This window comes from Drosophila willistoni (assembly GCF_018902025.1).
Source record: "Drosophila willistoni isolate 14030-0811.24 chromosome 2R unlocalized genomic scaffold, UCI_dwil_1.1 Seg167, whole genome shotgun sequence".
NCBI classification, from domain to species: Eukaryota; Metazoa; Arthropoda; class Insecta; order Diptera; family Drosophilidae; genus Drosophila; species Drosophila willistoni.
Window position 1 is genome coordinate 19,147,946 of NW_025814050.1, and position 23,121 is coordinate 19,171,066.

General features: G+C 33.0%; 5 protein-coding genes across 18 annotated transcripts in view; 4 read left to right on the forward strand and 1 right to left on the reverse strand.

The window, feature by feature from the left end:
- The first annotated feature begins 1,758 nt into the window (after positions 1-1,758).
- On the forward strand, positions 1,759-7,887 carry LOC6641867 (trypsin-3). 2 transcript variants are annotated; one of them, XM_023175735.2, is made up of 4 exons: positions 1,759-2,232; positions 2,294-2,573; positions 2,637-3,004; positions 4,708-4,771. In XM_023175735.2, the coding sequence occupies exons 1-3, from the start codon at positions 1,832-1,834 to the stop codon at positions 2,994-2,996; spliced, it is 1,041 nt and encodes a 346-aa protein (XP_023031503.1). In that variant the 5' UTR covers positions 1,759-1,831; the 3' UTR covers positions 2,997-3,004; positions 4,708-4,771. The 2 variants fall into 2 exon arrangements, with proteins under 2 accessions (XP_023031503.1, XP_002065424.1); XM_002065388.3 differs by lacking the exons at positions 1,759-2,232; positions 2,294-2,573; positions 2,637-3,004 and adding exons at positions 4,510-4,634; positions 7,480-7,887 and having other exon boundaries at positions 4,708-4,884.
- Positions 7,888-9,496: 1,609 nt separating this feature from the next.
- On the forward strand, positions 9,497-10,394 carry LOC6641868. Its single transcript, XM_002065389.4, has 3 exons — positions 9,497-9,634; positions 9,706-9,882; positions 10,087-10,394. The coding sequence occupies exons 1-3, from the start codon at positions 9,574-9,576 to the stop codon at positions 10,293-10,295; spliced, it is 447 nt and encodes a 148-aa protein (XP_002065425.1). The 5' UTR covers positions 9,497-9,573; the 3' UTR covers positions 10,296-10,394.
- Positions 10,395-14,190: 3,796 nt separating this feature from the next.
- LOC6641985 lies at positions 14,191-16,783 on the forward strand. Its single transcript, XM_002065390.4, has 3 exons — positions 14,191-14,452; positions 14,571-14,744; positions 16,489-16,783. The coding sequence occupies exons 1-3, from the start codon at positions 14,398-14,400 to the stop codon at positions 16,713-16,715; spliced, it is 456 nt and encodes a 151-aa protein (XP_002065426.2). The 5' UTR covers positions 14,191-14,397; the 3' UTR covers positions 16,716-16,783.
- Positions 16,784-17,232: 449 nt separating this feature from the next.
- Positions 17,233-19,152, forward strand: LOC6641986. Of its 2 annotated transcripts, none has more exons than XM_002065391.4 (3): positions 17,233-17,537; positions 17,651-17,833; positions 17,896-19,152. In XM_002065391.4, exons 1-3 carry the CDS (start codon positions 17,480-17,482, stop codon positions 18,108-18,110), a joined length of 456 nt encoding a protein of 151 aa, XP_002065427.1. In that variant the 5' UTR covers positions 17,233-17,479; the 3' UTR covers positions 18,111-19,152. The 2 variants fall into 2 exon arrangements, with proteins under 2 accessions (XP_002065427.1, XP_023031585.1); XM_023175817.2 differs by having other exon boundaries at positions 17,651-17,830.
- Positions 19,153-21,524: 2,372 nt separating this feature from the next.
- Positions 21,525-23,121, reverse strand: part of LOC6641987 (GTPase-activating protein skywalker) — a 54,840-nt gene continuing 53,243 nt past the window's right edge. For all 12 annotated transcript variants that reach the window (XM_015178330.3, XM_015178327.3, XM_015178326.3 and 9 more), the window contains one exon: positions 21,525-22,099. In XM_015178330.3, coding sequence (XP_015033816.1) covers positions 21,958-22,099 — 142 coding nt within the window. In that variant the 3' untranslated portion in view covers positions 21,525-21,957. The remainder of the gene's footprint in view (positions 22,100-23,121) is intronic.

Consider the following 23,121-nt stretch of genomic DNA (forward strand, 5'->3'; position numbering starts at 1 on the left):
CTCCTCATTATCTACAGCTGAAGATACAACAAATGAGTGGATGAGTTATGCTTTTGCAAAAGAAGAAGGAAAAAACGTTTAAACACATTTCAAAATTTTCTAGTTCATTGGCAAAAAGGGATTAGAAACAATAGTTAAAAGTATTACTAAATAGCGGGTAAAAATAGCTTAAAAACTGGTTTGAGTAAAACCACAAATTATTCCAGTCAATTTTTATCTCAGCTACATCAACAATTGCAACAAATAATCAAATATTAGATTACTAAACACTTGAACATTTTCTACTACTACTTGGAAAGAAAAGTGTCCACTTATATACATACATGCATATAGATTCAAGTAATTACATATGTATGCACGACCTAAAACCCGTTTTTTCTCAAGTAATTTTGTTTAGTAGGCTCCTCTTATTTTGCTATTTGGTGAATCAATGCATTGAGATAGTTAAGCTAAAAATATAAAAGTAAAACAACACAATTCTCTCTTCAAGCGTGTCTTAGAGATACATATGTATATATTCTAATTGGATTAGCTGACAATATTCTGTATTTTCGATTTGTTTATAGAGAATATCATTCTCACATATTAAAAGTACAAAGCAAAATAAAATAAATGAATAAATGAATTAAAAAATGGAAAATTTATATCATTATTACAATTTCTACTTGAATTTTTTTTTATATGTTTTCTTTTCTCTCATGTTGATATTAAATATATGCAACATTTATCAGACATTCATTGTCATTGAGTGAGAGCAATCTTTGTTCAACTTTAATAATATTTAAATATAATATGTGTCATATTTATATATCTCTTGTTTATATATTACAAAAGTTGTTTTCCTACCAGTTCCGTTTCACTTCACTTATCTTCAAATAAACTTCGTCTTTGTACAAGGTGTTATCATTAAATAATGAGATGGAAACTCTTAAAAAATGCATTCAATTTATTGACATAATCTCAATACACATATTCATTCCTTTGGGTAATAATTTGACAAGTAAAGAGTTTTTACTGTGGAAACTTTTTCACGTAGAAAATAACCTTGAGAATTTGCATAACTGATAAAGTGGGAAAACTCAAGTAAAAGGCAAATGTCTATAGACACACCTTGTATAAATATAATATAATCGGATGTTATATTTGTTTAGGTTTAGGTAGATATATTCATAATTTTATAGGCCTATCTCAGTCATAGTCATTAAAAAATTCAAATGACGGTTCAATGACTCAACAACGAATTCAAAACTTGAGCTCGTAAAACACCTGGGACCCCAATTAGTGTGTGCATGTGCCGCCTCTGAATTCAGGCTTAAACAGGCTTAAAAATTAATAATAAAAACACAAAAGAAAGAACATAAAACAAATGAATTAAAGTAATTAAGTCGTCTCGTCGACTTTGGTATACCATGCACCAAGTAAAACAAATATTTTGAATTGTTAACAACAAATGCATTTGTGTATTTTTAAAAAATTCTGCTTACATACGCTTTAAAATAACATCTCGCCATTTCGCTCACACTTACGAGCATAGGAGCACCCTAGCGTCCATAGTGTCCGAGATCTAGATGTTCATACGGACAGACTAAAGAATAGACGTACATGGCTATATCGACTTTGCTGTTGATGCAGATCAAGCCGAAAAAAAGTTCAAAATGAAGTAAATTCTAGAATCTTCTCCTCATATCCGCATCCTTAAAAACTTTTATCATTCAGCTTTTATTACAGTTGGTTAGTCGATACTAAATTCCTTAGATTTAATAGTCAATCATTGATTTTGAATACAGTCACATCAAAAATAAATATAGAGAAACATAATTTTTAATCGAGAATGTATTCATCCAAATTTATTGTAAGCATTCTTATTTTGGCCCAATTCAGCCTTAATACCATTTCTGGCCAATGGAACAATGAAAACACCGACAATCGAATAGACGGTACGGCCTACGATAATAATGATGTCGATAAGGGAACGGATGCGTCTTTGGAGAAACTGCTATCCTTGAACTACAGGACATTAGATCGAAGGCAAGGCAAGCAAAATGCCACAGAGGATGATGAGTTTGAGTTTCTCATCGCTGGTGGCTATAGGCCAAAAACTAATCTTCTGGTTCAATTCATGGTATCCTTGCGCACTGAAAAGCAGTTTGGATATTTTGGAGACAATCATTATTGCGCTGGTTCAATTATCTCCAAAAAGGTAATACTAACAGCGGCGCATTGTCTTATTATGTAAGTTCTCAATGAAATTAATCTTCTATATGTTTGTTTTAAAAAGCTTTTTTATTTTTAGGGGGGAAAAAATAATGGAACCCAATGAAATTACAGTTGTGGCAGGAATTCAACGTCGTCTTCTAAAAACTGCACATACTCAGATATTGGCTGTGGAAAAGGTTATAGTGCATTCAAAATTCAGTTTGAAAAATAAATTACCAGAAAATGATATTGGTATTTTGAAGCTAAAGGATGAAATAACAATTAACGAGGGATTTGTAAACATTATACCAATGGCAGATTCTGAACCAATAATTGGAACAAAATGTACTGCACTTGGGTGGGGTAAAATTACACAGGTTTGTGTCGAATCCAATAGATAAATATGTACATATACTTATATTAATTTATAACCCCGGCAGTATGGCCCTCCGCCCGATGAAGTTCTTAGTGCCGATTTGATCATTACCGAAGTTGAGGAAGATAAGTCTGCTTGCTCGTCGGGTCTTGTATGCGCCTGGCATGAAAATGATTTAGAGATTAGTGGCTGTGAAGGCGATTCTGGAGGTCCGTTGTTCTGTAATAATAAACTTGTAGGCGTCCTCTCAGCTGGAGTGTCCTGCGGTCAAACCAGAACGCCTATATTTTTCTCTGATGTGTATTATTATCGCAAATGGATTGAGAATGCGGCGGTTTCTATACGCCGATCCAGTTCGATGGTAACCATCGATAAGCTAATGCTGTTGCTTTTAGCAATTATTAAGCTGGCAATAACACTTTAAAAACGATGGTAAGTGTTGTCTCAAAAGTTGTATGAAACAAAATATTTCAATTGGGGGTCGATATTTTTGCATACTACTCAAACCGATATACCAAATATAGAGTCCCAGATCTAGGTGTTTATACAGACGGACGGGTGGACATGGCTAGATGGACTCGGCTGTTGGAGTCCAAGCTTCCTTGTGCTTGTTACAAACAGTTTGGTGGCTTTAATATACAATTTTGCCCTATGAGTGCATGGTATAAACACTCGTACATTCAAAAATCAAGCAACTTTTGTCTACACACAATTTCCACCCATGTGGATAAGTAAGTGCGTGTGTTTGAGAGTGTGTGTGTGTGTGTGTATCGTCTGGTATTGTTAATTATATACAATTGAAATTAATTTCATTTGCAAGTTTACAAAGTGTTAAATGTATCTTATAGATGCAACACCACGTAGAGGTCAAGAACCTAATGAGAGAGAGAGAGAGAGAGAGAGAGAGAGAGAGAGAGAGAGATAGAGAAAGGGAAACATCTGCATCGACTGCATCTCTTCCCCCACACAATTGACCCTTAACTCATTTGGCATAATTTAAAAATTACTTAATTGAGAAAGATGGTAATTTAGAAAGGGGAAGTATACAGTTTTTTTCTCTCTCTTTGGTATGGGAAAGTCAAGCCACTTAAAGAAATTTACAAATTTTGTTAACTGAGAAATGGAAAATGTATAGATCACATAATGCCAAGAGGGGTGGATAATAATGAAAGCAATTTTTATATATACATATATGATTATGTCCATCCACAGTCCATAAAGCAATTAGTTAATATATGAGGGCCAATATCATTAGAGATTACTTTGATATCTCAAACTGACAATTTGACAGTTGTTAATTTCATTTTCATTTTCATTTCATGCTCAATATGTGAGTGAAATTCCTAATTCAATATAAACTGCGCATATAAGATAAATAGCTCTTCGATCTGGTTAAGCATAAAATATCAGCAATCTTGCATAATTCTCCAAAAATACATAAACAAAAAAAAAATATCTAAAGAGGATGAGATCAAATGGGAAACAAACCGCGAAATGAATGGAGGGAAACAAAAAATCATCTGACATCACCCAAAAAACAAGTCGCCAAAATGGTTCGCTTTATTTACAAAACATATACATATACACACACACATAAGCTACAAGTATATGTGCAATTTTTTTGTGTCAAAATGAAAAAAATAATAATAACATAAAATTCTAAGACCCAAGCGAAATAAATTCCAAAAAAAAAAAACAACTACAAAACACGCAATGAAAAACTGAACAAAATCTCACTCAAAATGTGGTTTTCCGAGTGTGAGTGAAACACATGAATGTTGATGAGTGAGAGTGTGAGTTTGAGTATGAGTATGAGTCGCTGCAGTGGCGTGGGGTCGTCAATGGCCGGTGGTTGCTTGGGATTATATCCGAACCACTCAATGGTTAGCCTCTAGCTGGCATTTCTGAATTACCAGACATCAGACGACTGTCAAACGCCGCACCATCAAGATCTTACGCTCGATTCTTGAAATATAAAATACAGAAAAAAAAAAAACAAAAATGGTGTCAAGTGTAAAACTTATTCTGGCCCTGACCATCTTGGCCACTCTCGCCTGCACGGGTACTTGATAAGCCTTTGTGGCAAAATGTTCAAATATTTCACAATTCAAAAATGGAAATTCTCTTCCTTATAGGCTATGCCATCAAATGCTATCAGTGTGAGTCCGTGTCCAATCCAAAGTGCGGTGCTAAATTCGAAGCCGACGACTCTCTACTCTTTGATTGTGCTCGCATTGCTCCACCACGTTTCCTGCAGAGTTTCTTCCCCGTACGCAATGCCACCGGATGCATGAAGAAAGTCGTCGAAATTGGTAAGTCAAAAAACATCAAATTCTTTTTTTGAACTCAAGTCAAAGTGAAGAGGTTAGCATCAACCACTTTAACCACAACCCGCAATGATGTCATTGATGTGCTCATACCCACCACCAAAAAAACTATATTAACTAAAGAAACCAAACAAACAAACCAAAAAAAAAAAGAAAGAACCAAAAAGTCAAAAAAAGAAGAGCAAAATTCGTCACTTAAGCAATTAGCTTGATTAATTTTAATCACCGTCCCAGTCTAAGTGTGTGTGTGTGTGTGTGTGTGTGCGTGTGTAGGTGGTAAGCTAAGTTCCACTATTAATACATAACATTAATTATAATTTTAGTTTGGGCGTAACTAAAATTTATATGTAAAATAATTATAATTTATGTGAGAAGCAAACTCAAAGATTTGTTAGGCGAATATTTTTAGTTTCATATATGCATATTTATTGAGATGTCTGGTTTTTGAATATAAGTACATTCAAATGAGTAAATCCATTGAAATTTAAATTTGGAAATTTCTTCAAGACGCTTTGAGAAAAGTTCGTAAATTCCGTTTCTTTGTTAGACAAATTTTTACATTATTTTCTACATTTAGGTTTCTTTTGTTGAAATAATTGACAATATTTTTGCCTTTGACTTTGGTTCAATATTATCTTCAATTATCAATGAAGTTTTTATTTAAATATTTTCGAAAAGTCTTGTAGTATTTTAAATAAATAAGGTAAAATAACTATCTGTTTCCTTATTTATGACCTTCTTATTGATTTCAAATTTATTTTTAATGTAAGGTTTTTCAAAATGTAAAATAGAATTTTTCCCTTTTTCTTTGAGTAGTTTATATGAACAAAATTTTACTTTGTTTTGTTTATTTTAAGTTTTGATTTTGCTTGCTCGATTCCCAAAATGACAAGCGAATTTTTCATAATTTTCTCCTAATTTTGCGTAATTTGTGTGTCTCTTTTAAAATGAGTTATTATTTCAGTACTCAATCTTGTGTAGACTTCATTACAAAGTTCCAGTTGACGTCTTTATAGCACAAAAAAAAAAACACATCTTACATTTAGTTTACTTACAATTATTTTGTTTTTGATATGTATTTCCAATATTTGGAAGTATCCTTCTTAGTTTACTTTAATTTTTATTTTGAATATTATACTTTTGAGTATCCATTTTTTGTATTTCATTTTATATTATTAATTATTCTTTTTTAGTTTTTATCACATTTTTGCTTAATGGCTAAAGTGAGATATAATTACAGATATGTACATATATTGAATCTCATTTATAAAACCTTTCACGCTAAAACTAGTTGAGAATTACTTTCGAATTAAGTGAAAAAGCACAAAAATTATGTTAGCAAAGCTTAAAATACTAAAATTATCCCTTTTGAAGATAACCTTACTTCTATCACGCCCTAATTTTTATAGAATATATATTATATATGTTATCAAAGTTAATACAATTCAGTATGACTCAAGCCGAAAGATCTGTCCGATTAAAGTCTATTACATTAAGTGAATATAGGTGTGTTGAAATATTTACTATAATCACCTTCTTAAAAATTTTATTAATAGTACAGATAGATATATCTTCGTTGATATTCGGTTTTCTATTTTTGTCATTTACTTAAGTTAGTAATTCAGTAAGTAAATTTTCATATAATTCATGAACTGAAGTACATTTACAGAGCTTTTATAAAGTCATGTAGAACTTCTATAGGAAGTAATTAGATAAAGTCAACTTTATTTTGAATGTTTTTTTTTACGTATTTATTATGATGACATCATGGCAAGAATTTTACTTGTAAACTTACTACAACATATTAAGTAAAACTATTTTATATTTAAAAGAGTTGACAAAAATCTAATTTGTATTCTAGACGCTCACAACCACAAATCATTTCATATTTTTTAAAAATATTTATATCTTTTGCTGAAACATTTCTGGCAATATTTTCAAGCATTCATTTTTTTATTGCTATATCTCAATCCAAGCATCTTTTAGATATAAATATGTATCTACAATGTATAGCAGGCAATGCCCAACCCTTTGCTTTGTCATAATTTAACAACCCCGATCGTGTTGATATATTGCAGGTAGTTTGTTTAGTATTCAGTTTCAACTGTCTGTTTAACATTTTTAGGCAATTAACTCGATTGTGTCTCGGCGTGCAAAGTAAAAAAAATAAATGCTTTATAAGTGGATGATGCCATGCCTAAAAAAGGGAGAATTTTATAACCTTTGAATGAAGTCTAGCGTTCAATATTATTTTACTTAAAGTTAACAACTAAGCAAAACTGATCACTAGGTTATAAAAAGTAGCTATTAAACCGCCAATCATCAGTCATAAGTTAGTCATAGATGGCTATATAATTTAGTATCTCGTAGTTACACAGTGTGGATGTGTGATGGAAGGTGTTTATGTAATTATTTTCAATTACAAGTGTGTTTCCTGAACACATGAAATAGTCATTGCCATTGTCATTGTCATTGTGGGCTGTTAGCTTTTCGATTACATCAACAGTTAATCAAATAGAGTTCAATTGCCCATTATAAACTAATGGAAATGTTTAATTGTTTTCCTTAATATTTTTTCAGTTACCGGACATCCAACAATCGCACGCAGCTGCTATTTCGGTGACATTATCAACACTCAAGCTGGATGCCAGGGCGATCCCTCATTGCCCTTCTCCAAGGAGCTGAGCTGTGACGTCTGCACCAAGGATGAGTGCAACGGTTCCAGCTCCCTGGCCCCCATTGCTGTTACCATTCTGTTATTCTTTGGCCTGGCCCGTATGTTGGCCTAATTCCTGTTTGCCATTGAAAACATCCATTAGCATCAAATTTTTAACTCAGAGCTAGTTACGCATATCGCCAATCTCAAATTTGTATGTGCTTCTTTTCATCAAAATTTTAATTTAATCTTAATTTGTAATTTTTTGCGAGCCTGAAATCCATTTTCCCACATTTAAATTATGAAAATAAAGTGAAATCTCCAAACGAAAATAAAAGTTAAAATCTTGAGTATCACCAAATATTTAGTTTGTGAACAGAATGGACTTTCTTGGATATTTTTGAAATGATTTCGCAAAAAGATAATAACCAAATACTGAAACATATCATTTTCCACATAACTTTAAAACTATTTTTTAGTTTCTCAAATCCATGAGATTAATGTTTGCAAAATGAAAAGGTAAGTTAGATATGGCCAAGTTTATTAAAGTAAGGAATCTATCTGGGTAAACTTCATTAAAACCAAAAATTAATTTAGGTTAGCCCCAAATATATTTTATGTTAGATTTGAATAAAACTTTGTTTATTTTCTAATTTCATTGTTTTTAAATGCATTTAACAATTTTCTAATATGACCAAAAAAATTTGGAAAAACCGTGCCAACCAAAATCGAAGGGAATTTTGCTAAAAGATAATATTAACCATTTCAATGTCTATCTTTAGTTACTATTAGAGAGCTGCATCAATAAGAGAAAAGTCAAAGTCAAATGAATCCATTCGAATTGAATTCAAATGAATGAGTGTGTAGTTACACAATGAAATGAATGAGTGTGAGTTAGTACTTGTCATATCTCTAAAAATACGTAACTCTGTTTAATGAAAGGCAATGAATTAAGTGTCAAAGCATCGAAATGTACTAAGGCACTCGGTATATTTTTTGGGACAAAAAAAGTTGTACTTTATTTTGTCCATAATTATCAAATATGCTCCCTAACAAGATAATATAATCATCAAAAAAATCTGTAAAAAATCCAGCTATATTGAAGCGGATAAAATAAACATTTTAGGATAATAAACTTACTTAGGATTAAACTTTTCTTATGTGTGAGCATCTTCATATGAAAGTCAGTGGACTTTCCATTAATTAGCCTCAACTAAAAAAGTCAACAAGGAAGACATAAATATTTAACAGCCCCTAATAATGAGGTGATAACGTCTTTGAAATCGATGCTTGAATAAAGGTCACATTTCGTTTGATTAGAAAGATCAAGCGATTTCGAGGCACGCTCTCCATAACTCTCACAGACTGATTGGCAAGTCTTGGTATTGATCTCAGAGTGAAAAAACTGATTTAGTTTCCCACACCAATTCAACACGAACAGGTCTGAGTCACTCTGTAATTTTAAACAAAATGAAATGTTTGCAATAATTTTTTAAGATGGCTTCCCAAGTTTTTTGACTTTTTCGGAGCCTGAGTATGAGTACATGCATTTGTTCTTGATCATTTCAGTTGATCATGTTTCAGTTTATGTAGTTTTCTATCATTAGTCTGTCGTGGAAATCAAGAAAATTATGAATTACCAACAAGTTGATATTGAACTCTATAAAATAGATTCATCTCGTCTGATGCATGGCAACAGTAAACAATGAAACAAAATTCTAAAATCAGTAAGGCGTAAAGTGTTATCAAACTTGAGAACTTGTTGACATTCATAAGGAAATTTAAATAAATGTGTACAAAAAACAAAGAGTGTGATATGAACATAGTGGATTAACATAAGTATAAGAAATAAAACTATGTACTCTGATATCAAGTTAAAAAGATATGACTGCACTGCGCAGTCACTTGGATTTCAAGAGAAATGTGTCTTTTAAATTTCAGATGACTGTCAAACGTTACGACGTCAAGTTATAAATATTTATAGGTTTTACTCGATAATTGAAATCAAAAGACAAAAAATGCTGTCAAGAGTGAAACTTATATTGGCTCTAACCATCTTGGCTACTCTGGCCTGCACGGGTACTTAAAATGCCTTTGTGACAAAATGTTTAAACATTTGTCAACTAAGAAATGGAAATTCTTTTCTCTAGGCAATGCCATAAAATGCTTTGTGTGTGATTCTGTGTACAACCCAAAATGCGATGATAAATTTCACGCCGATGATTCTTTACTGTTTGATTGCTCTCGCATTGCTCCACCACGTTTCCTGCAGAGTTTCTTCGGCGTACGCAATGCCACCGGATGCATGAAGAAGGTCGTCGAAGTTGGTAAGCGAAAAGTGTAAAGTCATTAAACTCAACCACAATTAAAACACGTCCCAATAACGTCATTGTTGTGCTCATAGCTGCTGATAATCTAAGCTAATCTATCGAAATTAGATTCAACTCATGCATATTTTGTGTAGTATAATCATGTAGTGTAATAAAATGGAATAAGTAATTAAAAGCTCATATTTCTTACTACATTTCCAGACCCGGGGTATCCAACAATTGCCCGCAGCTGCTATTTCGGTGACATTATCAACACTTTAGCTGGATGCCAGGGCGATCCCTCATTGCCTTTCGCCAAGGAGCTGAGCTGTGACGTCTGCACCAAGGATAAGTGCAACGGCTCCAGCTCCCTGGCCCCCATTGCTGTTACCATTTTGTTATTCTTTGGCCTGGCCCGTATGCTGGCCTAATTCCTCTTTGCCATTTGTTATATTCATTTGTAACCATTTGTATCCCAAAGCTTATTAAATGGTATATTTATTAATATATAATGATATATAATATTTAAACAATTTAAGCTTTTGAAATGAACTATCCGACATTTAGGTGTTTATACTAAGGAAAGGCAAACGGACATGAGTTAGACTCGGTTGTTTAAATTCATGTAAGAGAAATTTAATTTATAATACCAATTTTTTTTTTTTTTTTTTTTTTTTTTTTTTTTATTTAAGCGCTGAATCCATACATACAAAAATAGTATCATAACAACACAAGTAGATGTTTTAAAAAAAAAAGGACCAAACCTCATTGGTATACCCAAGAGGACTATAAATATTATTGTTAATGTTGGTTAGCTAATATTTTTGGCGAAGCCCTTTCTTTTTAACCGTCTAAGAGGCCTGGCAGGTAGTAACCGTCTTGCGAGGATACTGCGGTGTCTATTAAGCCGGTCGCTATATCTGCTGGTGTGTCTACCGATCTGTTCCTCCACTGTGTGCAGGTTGAGGTCACGGTGTAATGTGGATCCACGGGTACATGTCATAACGCCCAGTGTCATAAGGCCCATGGGCTTTATGTCGCAAAAATGTGTGTCTTAGCGCCCATGGGCGCTAAGACACTTTTAAATGTGAACTAGCGCCCACTCCAAAAACGAAATAGCGCCCGAGGGCGCTACGACACAATTGAAGAATATTCAATAAAATATTTAAAAAATGTAATTGTTTGCCCTTTAATCGTGTCATAACGCCCATAAAAAAGTGAAATAAAGTCCGGCGTGCTTTATGTCACATTTAAAAGTGTCATTGCGCCCGTGGGCTTTATGTCGCAAAATGTGTGTCATAAGGCCCAAGGGCCTTATGACACTGGGCGTTATGACATGTACCCGGATCCACGCACATACCATGGACAGTTCGTTATTTGCCGCGCAGCCCGATTTTGGAGCACCTGTATGCGTTTGTAGTTGGATTTAGCCGAAATTCCCCAGATCTGCACGCCATACAGCCAGATTGGAGCAATACAGTGCACATATACTGCTCTTTTGGCCCTGAGCGACATAGAGCTTTTCCTATTAATCAGCCACCTTAATTGCTGCATTCTTTGGCCACATTTTTTTGCTGTAGCTTTAAGATGTTGGCCAAATGTAAGGCGTTTATCGAGAGTGATGCCAAGATATCTAGCTTGCGAGGGCTGTTCGAGAGTTACGCCTTCTAGTTGAATAGCCGGTGTGTTGTCTCTGAGCGTTTTTAGTGTGTAGCAGGGATTCATAGTCTTCTGTGCGTTGATTTTTAAGTTCCACCGCTTACACCAAGCTGAGAACGTGTTGAGATACTCCTGCATACCAGAAGCTGCCTCAGAGCGACATTTTGAGCTGTATAGAAGGGCGATATCGTCCGCATAAGTGGCAAGGAAAGCTTTGCTGGGGGAAACCATATGATTTTCGTTAGGACTCGGTATGTCTGCAGTATACACTGAGTAGAGTAGTGGGCCCAGTACGCTGCCCTGTGGGACTCCAGCTCTCATAAAGTAAGCGTTGGAGAATGTGTTCCTGACCTTAATCATATACTGCCGGCCTTCTAAGTATGATCGAAGGACACTATAGTGTGGTGCTGGGAATAATTTCTTTATTTTGCTCAGCAAACCCATATGCCAAACTCTATCAAAAGCTTGCTGCATATCAATGAAGACTGCGTTACAATACTCCTTGTCATCAAAGGCTTGTAGTATGTGTTTTGCCAATCTATGAACTTGTTCCACAGTGCCGTGTCCCTCGCGAAAGCCAAACTGGTGATCCGGCAATATATGGCGTTCATTAATGATGTCTTTCAGTCGGTTCGCAATAATCCTTTCCCATACTTTAGAGAGTGAGGGGAGGAGACTTATTGGCCGATACGATTCAGGATCGTTCTCTGGTTTACCAGACTTATGGATCATTATGATTGCAGCCATTTTCCACTGCTTAGGAAAGTGCTGCACTCTTAGAATAGCATTAAATATTAACGCTATGTAGATAAGAGCCCGTGTTGGCAGCGCTTTTAGAGTGGCATTGCACATCCGGTCTATGCCAGGAGCTTTATTTCTCGGAAGGTCCTTGATGACTTCAGCAATCTCTTCCGTTCTTGCAGGCTTGATGGGTAAAGACATTTGTAGTGCTGTCTGCAGGCTTTCACTAGTCTCGCTAACCTGGTCGTCTGTGGTATATTGGTAGTGCGTGAACCGAGCTTCTAAATGTTGCGCAAACGAATTGGCCTGCTCATCTTCGCTTTTAGCAAGCTCACCGCTGGGACATCGGATAGGAACTTGTCTAAATGGTTGCCTCTTGAGTGATCATTTATAATACCAATGAATATATAATAAGTTAAGCCCATAAGTATGCTACAGATATTGTGCACAAAAACACATATTTCTCTAGCATTAAAAAAAGCATTCCATATTTTAAAATGCATTTAACATTTAAGTGTATTGGCATTAAATTTATCAAAATCAAATGTTAAATGGATTAAAAATCACAAAATATATTGTTCGTAAACTCAATATACATATAAACAAAGTTTACATTGGCTGATAAATAATAAAATGTAAGTTAAAACTATATTAAAGGTTGTTACCATAGCAATCCCACGTGTCGTATACGTAATGCCAATCATATTACATATGTATATGATGGGAGACAAAAATAGGAGGCGGCTGAGTTTATATATGGCCAAGCCTCATCGTAGGAGTTTTAAACTTAGGTAATAGAAGATTTAGGTGAGTGATTCGTGCAACTTTAAATACACATAATTATTGAAAATCTATAAATTTTTTAATAAAACTAAGTTAAGAATGGAATATAACTTGTTTTTAGGAGGACTTCCCCAAATTTATCCTCATTATCACTCATTGAGTGTTATTTGGCAGATGTTAAAGAATGTCATAATGACAGCGTGGACATGGAAATATAGTACCTTCAATGGGGCAATCAGGATATTGGTCATCCGATCTGTAGGGTTCCATTTACTTATCTCATCATTTGAGGCTTGTCACAATAGTCCAATTATAAATTATGCCTAAAAAAGAAAGCAGCCGAAACCTTTGCATGTATGGGCCATATTTAAATTTCACTCTTCTCCCACACTGGCACACTCACACACACACTCACACACCCTCTGATACCATCTCATACCTGAGAGGGGGCTAGTCTTTTATTAAATAAATACTCAAGTAAACTCTTTTGGAATTCTCTTTTGGTTGCCTGATAATGAATGCCAGAAGTGCCAAAGAGCTGTTGGACTTGCGCTCTCTAAACGTTTCTTTGCCTCCTTCCACACACACACACACATGATGTGTGCTATAAATTCTTTCTGGCAAACTAAAAGCAAAAAAAATTCATTAAAATTAGACAAATTAAAATACTGAGCGATGACGCCAGGCCGAATAACCATAAAGTTGCCTCAAAAGAGATGAGTAGTGAGAGATAGAGAGAGAGAGAGAGAGAGAACCTCATAGAGAACACTAGAAGAGAAAAAACCAAAGAACGGCCAAAGGAGTTGATTTGGAATTTTAGTTGCGGCATTCTTTTTTAGTACAATTTTGAACTCAGCTGACGACTGTCTGAATGACGGCTGAAGGAAAGCAAGAAAAAAAAGGAAATGGGAGAATAACAAACGATTGAACTAGTGTGAGGGGGGAAAATCGCCAAAACAATATTCATTGTGGAAAAACGAAAAAAAGAAACGCTCGGAAAACGGAAAGGCGCGTGTTTACGCTTTCGTTTTACGTGCCGCACACAACAACAACAACAAAAAATAAAACCAAAATTATATGTAAAAATAATTTATAGAAAAACACACACACAAACAAATTGTATATATGTAGATACATATGCCGAAGCAACCGAAAAAAAAATTAAAAAATTTATATGTATTTAAGTTTTGAGTCCAAAATCGGTTCCGATACGTTTCGTCTGAATTGCATCTCAAGTTGATACCAAATGTGAAAAGGCAAACATTTCATTTTCCTCTGTGTCTGTAGAAAGTGCTAAGAAAATTGTTCATTTTGGTGTTGTTTTCTTTTTGTTTTTTTTTTCATCCAAATATGCCGAATTATTTACTTTTATTTGGCGCCTTCGTCAGCATTTGCCTGGCCACAGGTTGGTTTTGTTTTAAAATTTAAAGAAGAAAAAACAGGGGAAGGGGGAACAAAAAAATAACATGAACAAATTCGTTTCTCATCTTTTGAATTTATGTGTTTCATTTCAATGCCATTAGCTTACGCCATCAAGTGCTATGCTTGTGAATCGGTCTATGAGGCTGGCTGCGCTGAAAATTTCGAAGTTGAAAACCATTTCAAATACGATTGTGCCTTCAGTGCCCCGCCAAGATTCTTAGAGAACGATCTGAGTAGTCCCAATGCCACAGCCTGTCTAAAGCGAGTCTTCAAAGGTGAGTCCATACAGTTAAAGTTAAAGAGTTTATCTAACAAAACTCTAAATTTTTTAATTGATTTTGTTTTGGGTTCTGAATATTGATATCCCAAACTGTGAAAAAGGGAAAGATTTGGAGCAAAAGTGAAAATAAAGAGTCTAAGAATTCGCTTTTGGAAACATAAGAATAAATTTTGGAATGTACCTAGAGTGGATAATTGTTTATAGACAACATTTTAAGTTACAAGGCCATTGGTTAAAAACAATAAATAATTTTCCAAGTTATTGAATACTCTAAGGGTCAAAGTTTTCCCATTTTTCATCCCTAGATCAGCCAATGTTTACTTGTACATCTTTTTAATGAAATTACTTCGAGTATAATTAGTTAGGGTTAAAAATAAATTATAATTTTATAGTCTTTGCTCTTTCTTTCAGTATGGGTAAAGAAAAAATTGCCCTATTTCCACCACTTTTATTATTTATAACACTCTATTTCTATAAATTAAATATTTTACAAGTATTTATGATTCTTGTTATCTATTAAAAAGAATGCGAATTGTTCCTTTTTTTCTGTCCTTTGTAACTATCTTTCTCTTTCTCCTTTCTCTCCAAAATGACAAAATTAAATTTAAAATTTATATGAGGTACAATTCGCCAGTGTCCATTGGTATGATCTTAGAGGAATTCAGTTGGAATTTTCATTTAGATTGTGTTTATTATAAATTATTTTATTTAGTGCAGTCTTCGGTAGATGAGTTGTCTAAATGGCCCAGTCATTTAGTCAACTGAACAACGAGGATCCGGGTTCGAATCCAAGGTTAATGTATGGATTAAGTTTTCGTCTAAGACGAAGGCCTTAGTTGCCAGTGCTCGTATAGTTGATAGTTTACAAGTATATGCTACACTTTAGTAATAATAATAATAATAATATTTTATTTAGCAGTGTCGAATTCGCCGCTTTCTTTTATCTTTGAATCAAATAAAATTTTGCTATCCATCAATGCCTCACGAAATAGCTGAAATAGCCTCATTAAAATTTATTAGTTAAGACCCGCCACTGTATTTAAAATATTATTTAGGTGAGCAATTTTTATTTTAATTTTCCAACCAAAAATATAATCATACATTAATGAAAGAAATGTGTATTTTTTTGAAATAAAATTAACATTTCATATTGTTAAACAAATGGTTAGTATAGAGAAAACATGTCAAAATGAAATAAAATTTCTTCCTCATATATAAAACATTTAATTTAAATAGTTTTCTATTTTGCTTCTTTGAAAATTATTGTTTTTTTGGGGCAGAATTCCTTTCAAGAATTATAGGAATTTTTTATTCTCTCTGTGGAGCGACACATTTGGAATTTTGTCAATTAATTATAGGAATGTGATGCTAACTTATAGGAATTTTATGCTTTGAGATACTTTTTTTTCTCCCACACAAAGATACATGAAACAAATATAGGTTCAGCCAAAAAGTAGGCTATACATTTTGTATATTAACTTCTATGTCATGGCCTAGCAAGTATAATACTTTGAAATCGTATGAACATTCGATCAAACACCGTCCACTTTTCAATCGAACTCAAGCGGGGATATGTTTACATAAAGATTTGTTTACTTTTCTGATATGCTGACTAGGCTATATGGCGCCTCTCAAGCTCCTCTTGGAGTCATATATCATCTATCATCTTCAAGGTTTAGCTGAACAAAAGAATACCATTTACACAGAGTTTTTAACTAACTTTTTGTTTTTTTTTTCAGAAAATGGCATATGGAAATATGTGAGAGGCTGTTATTTTGGTGATGTGAATGAAACGGATATCTGGTGTAGAATGGATCCAACACTTACTGCCGTCCAGAATGCCTCGTGTCATGTTTGCAATGATGAGAACTATTGCAATGGCGTGAGTCAAGAAGTTGGCGATTCCTGGCGTATTCTTACATTTTTAATGGTTGTATTGACCTCTTATATACTCAGACTTAGCTAAAAGACGTTATGTGTTTAGTTCTTGAAAAACAAAAAAAACCAAAAGTGAATAAATATTTATTGTTGATATATTAAACCACTGTGCTCATTGGGGAACAATTTGCTATATTAGCCGAAAAGATGGCAAACAAAACAGAAACAACAACAACAGAAGAAACTAATAAAAACTAATTTTATATATGTTGAGAATGCCAAATTGTTTATTTGCTTGACGGCCACTAATGAACTTTTTTTTTTGTGTTTTTTTGCTTTACTTTTGGATGATGAACAAGGGCGACCCGCCGACACCGCCACTGACACCGACACCGACACCTTCATCTCTCCGCCCACAATGTCAACACGCATGCCGCGCCCCCTCCATCAATGTGTATAGAGATGTGCGGGTGGGGTGGGGTGGTAAATCAAAATGAAAATTTGACTATATATGAAAAAATCTCATATAGAATGAGATTCGATTGTTGGTTTCTGTTAGTTTGTGTTATTTGGCCAGTCAATTTTTTCGTTTTCAGTCTCGCCTGGGCACCTCATCGGTACGGTTCGGTTTGGTTTTTTCGAACGGAGAGAGACACCAGCCATGTGATCGCCAGCCGCCATCACTTTGATCTGTATGAATAGCCATCACATCTGTGTGTCTCACATCTGTGAATGTACGAGAATTTGACTCACCTCAAACAACAACACGAGAACAAAAAAACGGACAAAACAGTGCGGTCAACTGTTTAAAACAAAAATTGTTCATTTCAGTTTATTTTCTTTTTTTTTGTGATGGCAATGCGTGCATTTGTCCTCACTCTATGGCTGCTCGTCATGCTAACTGACGCAGGTGAGTAGATTCCCGTCCATCCAGTTGCCCATTCCCGTTTTGACACACATATCTTTAACGCGCCACATGTCGTCATCGTCAACGTCGTCATCGTCATCTATGGCGAAACGCAGCTCGGGCAATTACCTGCTATGAATGCGATTCGGTGAATAACAAGGGTTGCGGGGATGGCGACAATTTTCAGCCCGATGATATAGCCAAAATCAATTGTGATGCCTTAGAACCACCGGATACATTGCAAATAATGTATCCACAACGCCCGGATACGGCATGCCAAACCAAATACTACAAAGGTTGTAAGTATAAACACAATGAGTTCTAGGTTCAAATGTGTGTTTACTTGGAAATTTCATCTTAGTACCAGGACAACCACTTTTCGTGCGACGCTCTTGTTATTTTGGCGATGTAACGTCCTTCGAATTTCAGTGCGATGAACATCCAGATTCCGTAGTGCCATTTCTCAATTTCTTGGCCTGCAGCATATGCAACGATGATCTATGCAATACGGCTGCTACATATAAATCATCTAATTGGTTCTTACTAATCGCTTTACCCATACTATTGGCCATCTAATGGGAGTCCAAGCGTCTTTATATCATCTAATGTATCATAGGCGGGTCTAGGAATGTGAAATGAGGAAACTTTGCCCCTTAAAGTATGCAAGAGGCTGAAAAAGTATTTATTATTTGAAGCAAATTTATAACTTCTTTACATATCTTCTTAATATGTTTCTAAGAAAGACTCTTTTGTCTGCTTATTGCATACTTTTGGTAGCAAATTTCGTTAATTTTCCGGTCTCTAGATCCGCCCTATAACTATATCAGCACAATCATCAGATCCAATTGGTTTATCTGAGCCATCAGCACAACGATTTAAGCAAATATTTTTAGTATTAAAAACTGAGATCCGCATCTTTTTATACCCTCGTAGAGGGCAGAGAAGAAACTTTATATATTCTTGATCACAGTGAGAAGCCGAGTCGATGTCTGTCCGTTTGTTCGTATAAACTCCATTCTCTTAGTTTGAAAACTAATAGATTGAAACTACCGATTTAAGCAATCAAAAGCCTAATTGAGATAAAATTTGACAATTTGTTGAATCGGACCACTATAACATACATATAAGTGGCTTAAATCAAAATGCCTACCTTATGGAAAAGGTAAGCCTCATGGGAAATCATGAGAAATCCTTTAAACACAAAAATATTAGGAAAACGAAACTTATTCACGAAAATTATCTGAAAGAATTAACGATTTTAAAATGTCTCCCACTACAAGGGTATACATACTTCGACTTAAGCTTTTTGCCGTTTTTATTATTGTATCTTTTTTATCATCCGATCGTTATCTGTATATTTAGAGATAACTTAAAACGATAATTTTTAAGCACAATTTATTTGTTCTTTTGATGAAGCCAAAAACAACTTTAAAATAAAGCAAGACCAACATGGGTAAAAGAAGACGTTATCTAAATAAAAAACACAAAAAAAAAACAAGTCCAAAGAATTCAAACAGAAATATAACTTTATGTATTTCCCCCAACTTTTACCATAACAAACAAAATCCATTCTTTCATTATATTTTTTTTGCAACATTTTTCATTTTTATTTTTATACATCGACTAAAATGATTTAACATATATATATATATACATATATGTTATCAATAATTTGTTTAATGTAATGTAGTCTGGGTATATATATATATATATTCAATATATTAAATTTAATCAATTCTTATTGTGTGTATTGTTTCTTCTGTGTTTTTGTCTGTGTGAGTGTAATTATACTTTATCAAATATATGCATAAATTAAAGTACAAAAAAAAAGAGAAGATAATTCATCGACATTGAATTAAAATAAACACACTCTTTGTTTCAATTAGCAAATGAAAAATGTTTTGCAACACACATACACACAGATAAGTATATATTTCTATATATAATATATAATATTCCAGTTTGTTTGTATAAATTATTGATTCAGTTTTCTTTTTTGTTTTTGTTTTAGGTATATATATAACACATCACTCTATATAGCATATATATATATATATATATAATGGGGGGTTTAGGTATAGTACGTATAGTGTATTTATATGTATAACTTTAGAAAAGGGAGAAACCTATTAACAACTACTACACGCATATAGAGAACAACAAAAATTCATTTCACAATGAAACAAGTTAAACAATTTGATTTATTTACAAAAGATTTGGTTTTTTTGGTTCGAAACAACATTATGCCAAATACTGCTCATATATATATAGATCAATCCTTGAAGCATCAATTCTCTCTCTTAACCGATTTAACATTTATCAACCAAATAAACTCTATATATATATAGAAAACACTTTTGAAACAAATAACAATACAAAAAATTGATTTTCAAACATTTTACCACATATAAATCGTTTAATGCTGCTTATATGTATATGTATATATATATTTGTTGATAAAATTGCATAACAAACAACACAGAGAGTTTGATTTTTAAACATCTAAAAAAAAAGATAATGATAAAACAATTTCAATTGTTTCAAATATTATTTGCCACCTCTTTTATATATCTTTTCGTTTAGCAGGGATTTGCTTTATTTATGGAGTACCAGCTCCGAAATTATTGAATGTGGGTGGTTAACTGTGTCTGTGTGTGTAAGTGAGGGGATCTGTATATATATCTATATATCTGTCTGACGTTGACAATTCTATGGTTTGAACTACATACAATACATAGACATAGATAATGTATAATTTTTTTTCGTTGTTGTAACAATTCGCTTGAGTAAAATGTCATTTTCAATTCACGAGAATTTCATAGAGAGAAAGAGACTTAAAGAGAGAGAGAAATGGTAAGAATAAAAAAAGTGAGCTAAGCATTTGAAAAAAAAAACATAAAATTGACTAGAAAAAGTGAAAAGTAGTATGTGTATGTGTGTTTGGGTGTTGGTGTGTTTTTTAAAGAGGTTTTTTTTCGTGTTTTTTTTTTGTGTTTTTAAGAAACAAAAATTTAGCTTTCGACTGTTTTTGTATGGAATGAATCTTATATAGAAGATAAATATTATTATCTATTGAATTGTAATACGCTTGACTTTCGCTTTTAGTTTTGGAAATGAGATCAATTTGTCATGCCTTTAGCTCAGTTTCTCAGTTTTCTCTATCTCCCATTCCTTCTCTCATTGCTCTGCTCTGCGTTTCTATCTAAACTCTCTCGTTCGTGTCAGAAAATTACATTATTTGAAATGTTTTACAATTTGATGAGCATATTTTAAGTTTATTTTTGTTTTTGGAACAACAGCTAAACACTTTAGAAATTGTTTAAACATTTTGTGACCAAAATAAAGAAAAGTTTTTATGGTTTCTTTTTTTAATTATTAATTGCAATAACATTAATTGTTGATTTCATTTATCATTTGTTTGTTTTGTTTTTTTTGTTTTATGTTAATAATTGCGGCAAACATAATAACTATCATATAGAGACTTAAACAGAGAACATTTCCAATGCAGAATTTTTAAATTATAATCATAATAGTTATACACAAAAATTAATAGTAATTGTAATAATAATAATAATAACATTTATAATCAATTCAGTCAAGTCAGTAAATTTGGTTTACAGAAAGAAAAATAATAATAATAATAATAATAGTTATTAAAACATAAACAAGCAACAACATTTCATTTCTTATTCTCTCTTTCATTGTTTTTGTGTTATTTTTTTTCTGTTGGAGTTAAGGAATATATATCTGTCTATATATTATTTGTTGCCTGCTTTGCTTTAGCTCATTTATTATCGATATACACACATTATAATTTAGGATTATATATTTATATATATATGTTTTGAAATAACAATTATTTTTTTTCATATCGTCTAAATGTAATTTCAAAGCTTTTGCGTTTTGAAACATTTTAACTCACAGAGTATTTGCATTATAGATTATAGAATTTTTCTTTCTTGTTTTTTGTTTATAAACTTTTTGTTTTTGTTTTCAAACATGTAACATTTAACACGACATCGATAACGATAACGATTACGGCTGCTGCTGTTGCTGCATGGCTATAGTTTTTTTTTTTGTTTTTTTTTTGTTTTCATTTATAAATAAATCTTTCTAAATGTTTACACAGATTTTATTTTGCTGCCTTTTACGACATCCGCACAGACATTGCGGCACTGTAAGCATTCCATATACATATATGTATGTGTGTGGGTGTGTGTGTGTATTTGGGTGTATATAGAGCAAATAACGGCCGGGGCGGGAGTAGGGGGCGGGGATTTAAAAGGTATAGCAGTTGTTTATCTTTTTTTTTTTCTTTTTTGGCTGAGCACTTGATCATCGGCGGGCAATTTGGTTTTTGGATTGAACTGAGCTTCTGCTTCTGCTGCTGCTGCTTCTAATGATGATTTCTCAGTTGCTTAGCTTAGCTGCCTACAAAGCCATAGACCTCGAGCACACGTATCTCAAAATCACCCGATGGACACAGTGGAGGATTGTTGAAGGTCTTGCAGCCGTCGGTTTTGCCAAAGCGTATATTCTCATCCATCCAAATGGCTTGACCCTCACTGAAAAAGATATTAAAGAAGAAACGTTTAGTAAGAAGTTTCTAGATTGATATGGCTGAACAGTTACAGAGGGAGTGAGGAAGTAAGTTGGGAGTAAAATCTTCCGTTTATCAAGGTTATTGAAAAAAAAGAAATATTTATTTTTCATTTACTAATTGTTCCTACTATTCCAATATAACTTATTAAATTTTATATAGTTCTATACAAACTCTACGGTCAATGTATAAAACCTCATAATAATCCAATCTTAAAACACTTTGACTTTGAGAATCTAAAACTTGATTTGTGGAGTAATTTAAACAATGTTTTAAGCAGAAGATTTAAATGAAACTTAATGGAACATCAGCATAAGAGAAAGCTTAGATTTCCATTAGAAAACATTTTATGTTTCGTAAATTTTCTAATGAAACGATTCTTCTAATTAATTCTTAAACTATTGTATTTTTCCTAAATTGTCTTTAAATTTAGAAAGATTTACTTTAATGTAGAAAAAAAAACATGTTAATGCATTGTACATTTTTAAGCTTTAAATAAAATTTAATGCAAATTTTTGTGGCTATGAGAAAATTCTTAAAAAACTTTTATACTTTGAACAAATTTTCTTTTCCATTTGTTGTAGGTTATTGAGTCTTAAAGAAGATGCATAAAAATTTATTGTAAGTTTTGACCGAGGAAAGTAAACTAATTGTAAATTTTTGTGTTTTGAAGAAAATTTAAAGTTATAAAAACTCTAAAACAATTTTTGGTAAATTTATGTGTTTTAAAGAAAATTTATGAAAACTGGGTTTTAGCTGGGCTTCAGGTCAATAATCTTTATAATTCATTAGATTTAAAATCATAGCAGCACAAAACGTGAGCAGGTTATCTGTATAACTATTTCAAGAACCACCAAGTTCTATCATTAGCAGACTTCGCTAAAGAATCCACAGTTGTAAAATGTATAAAGATATTTTTTGTAAATTTTTGTGTGTTAAAGAAAATTTATAAAGAATTTTTGTTAATTGTTTTCGTTCTAGAGTTTC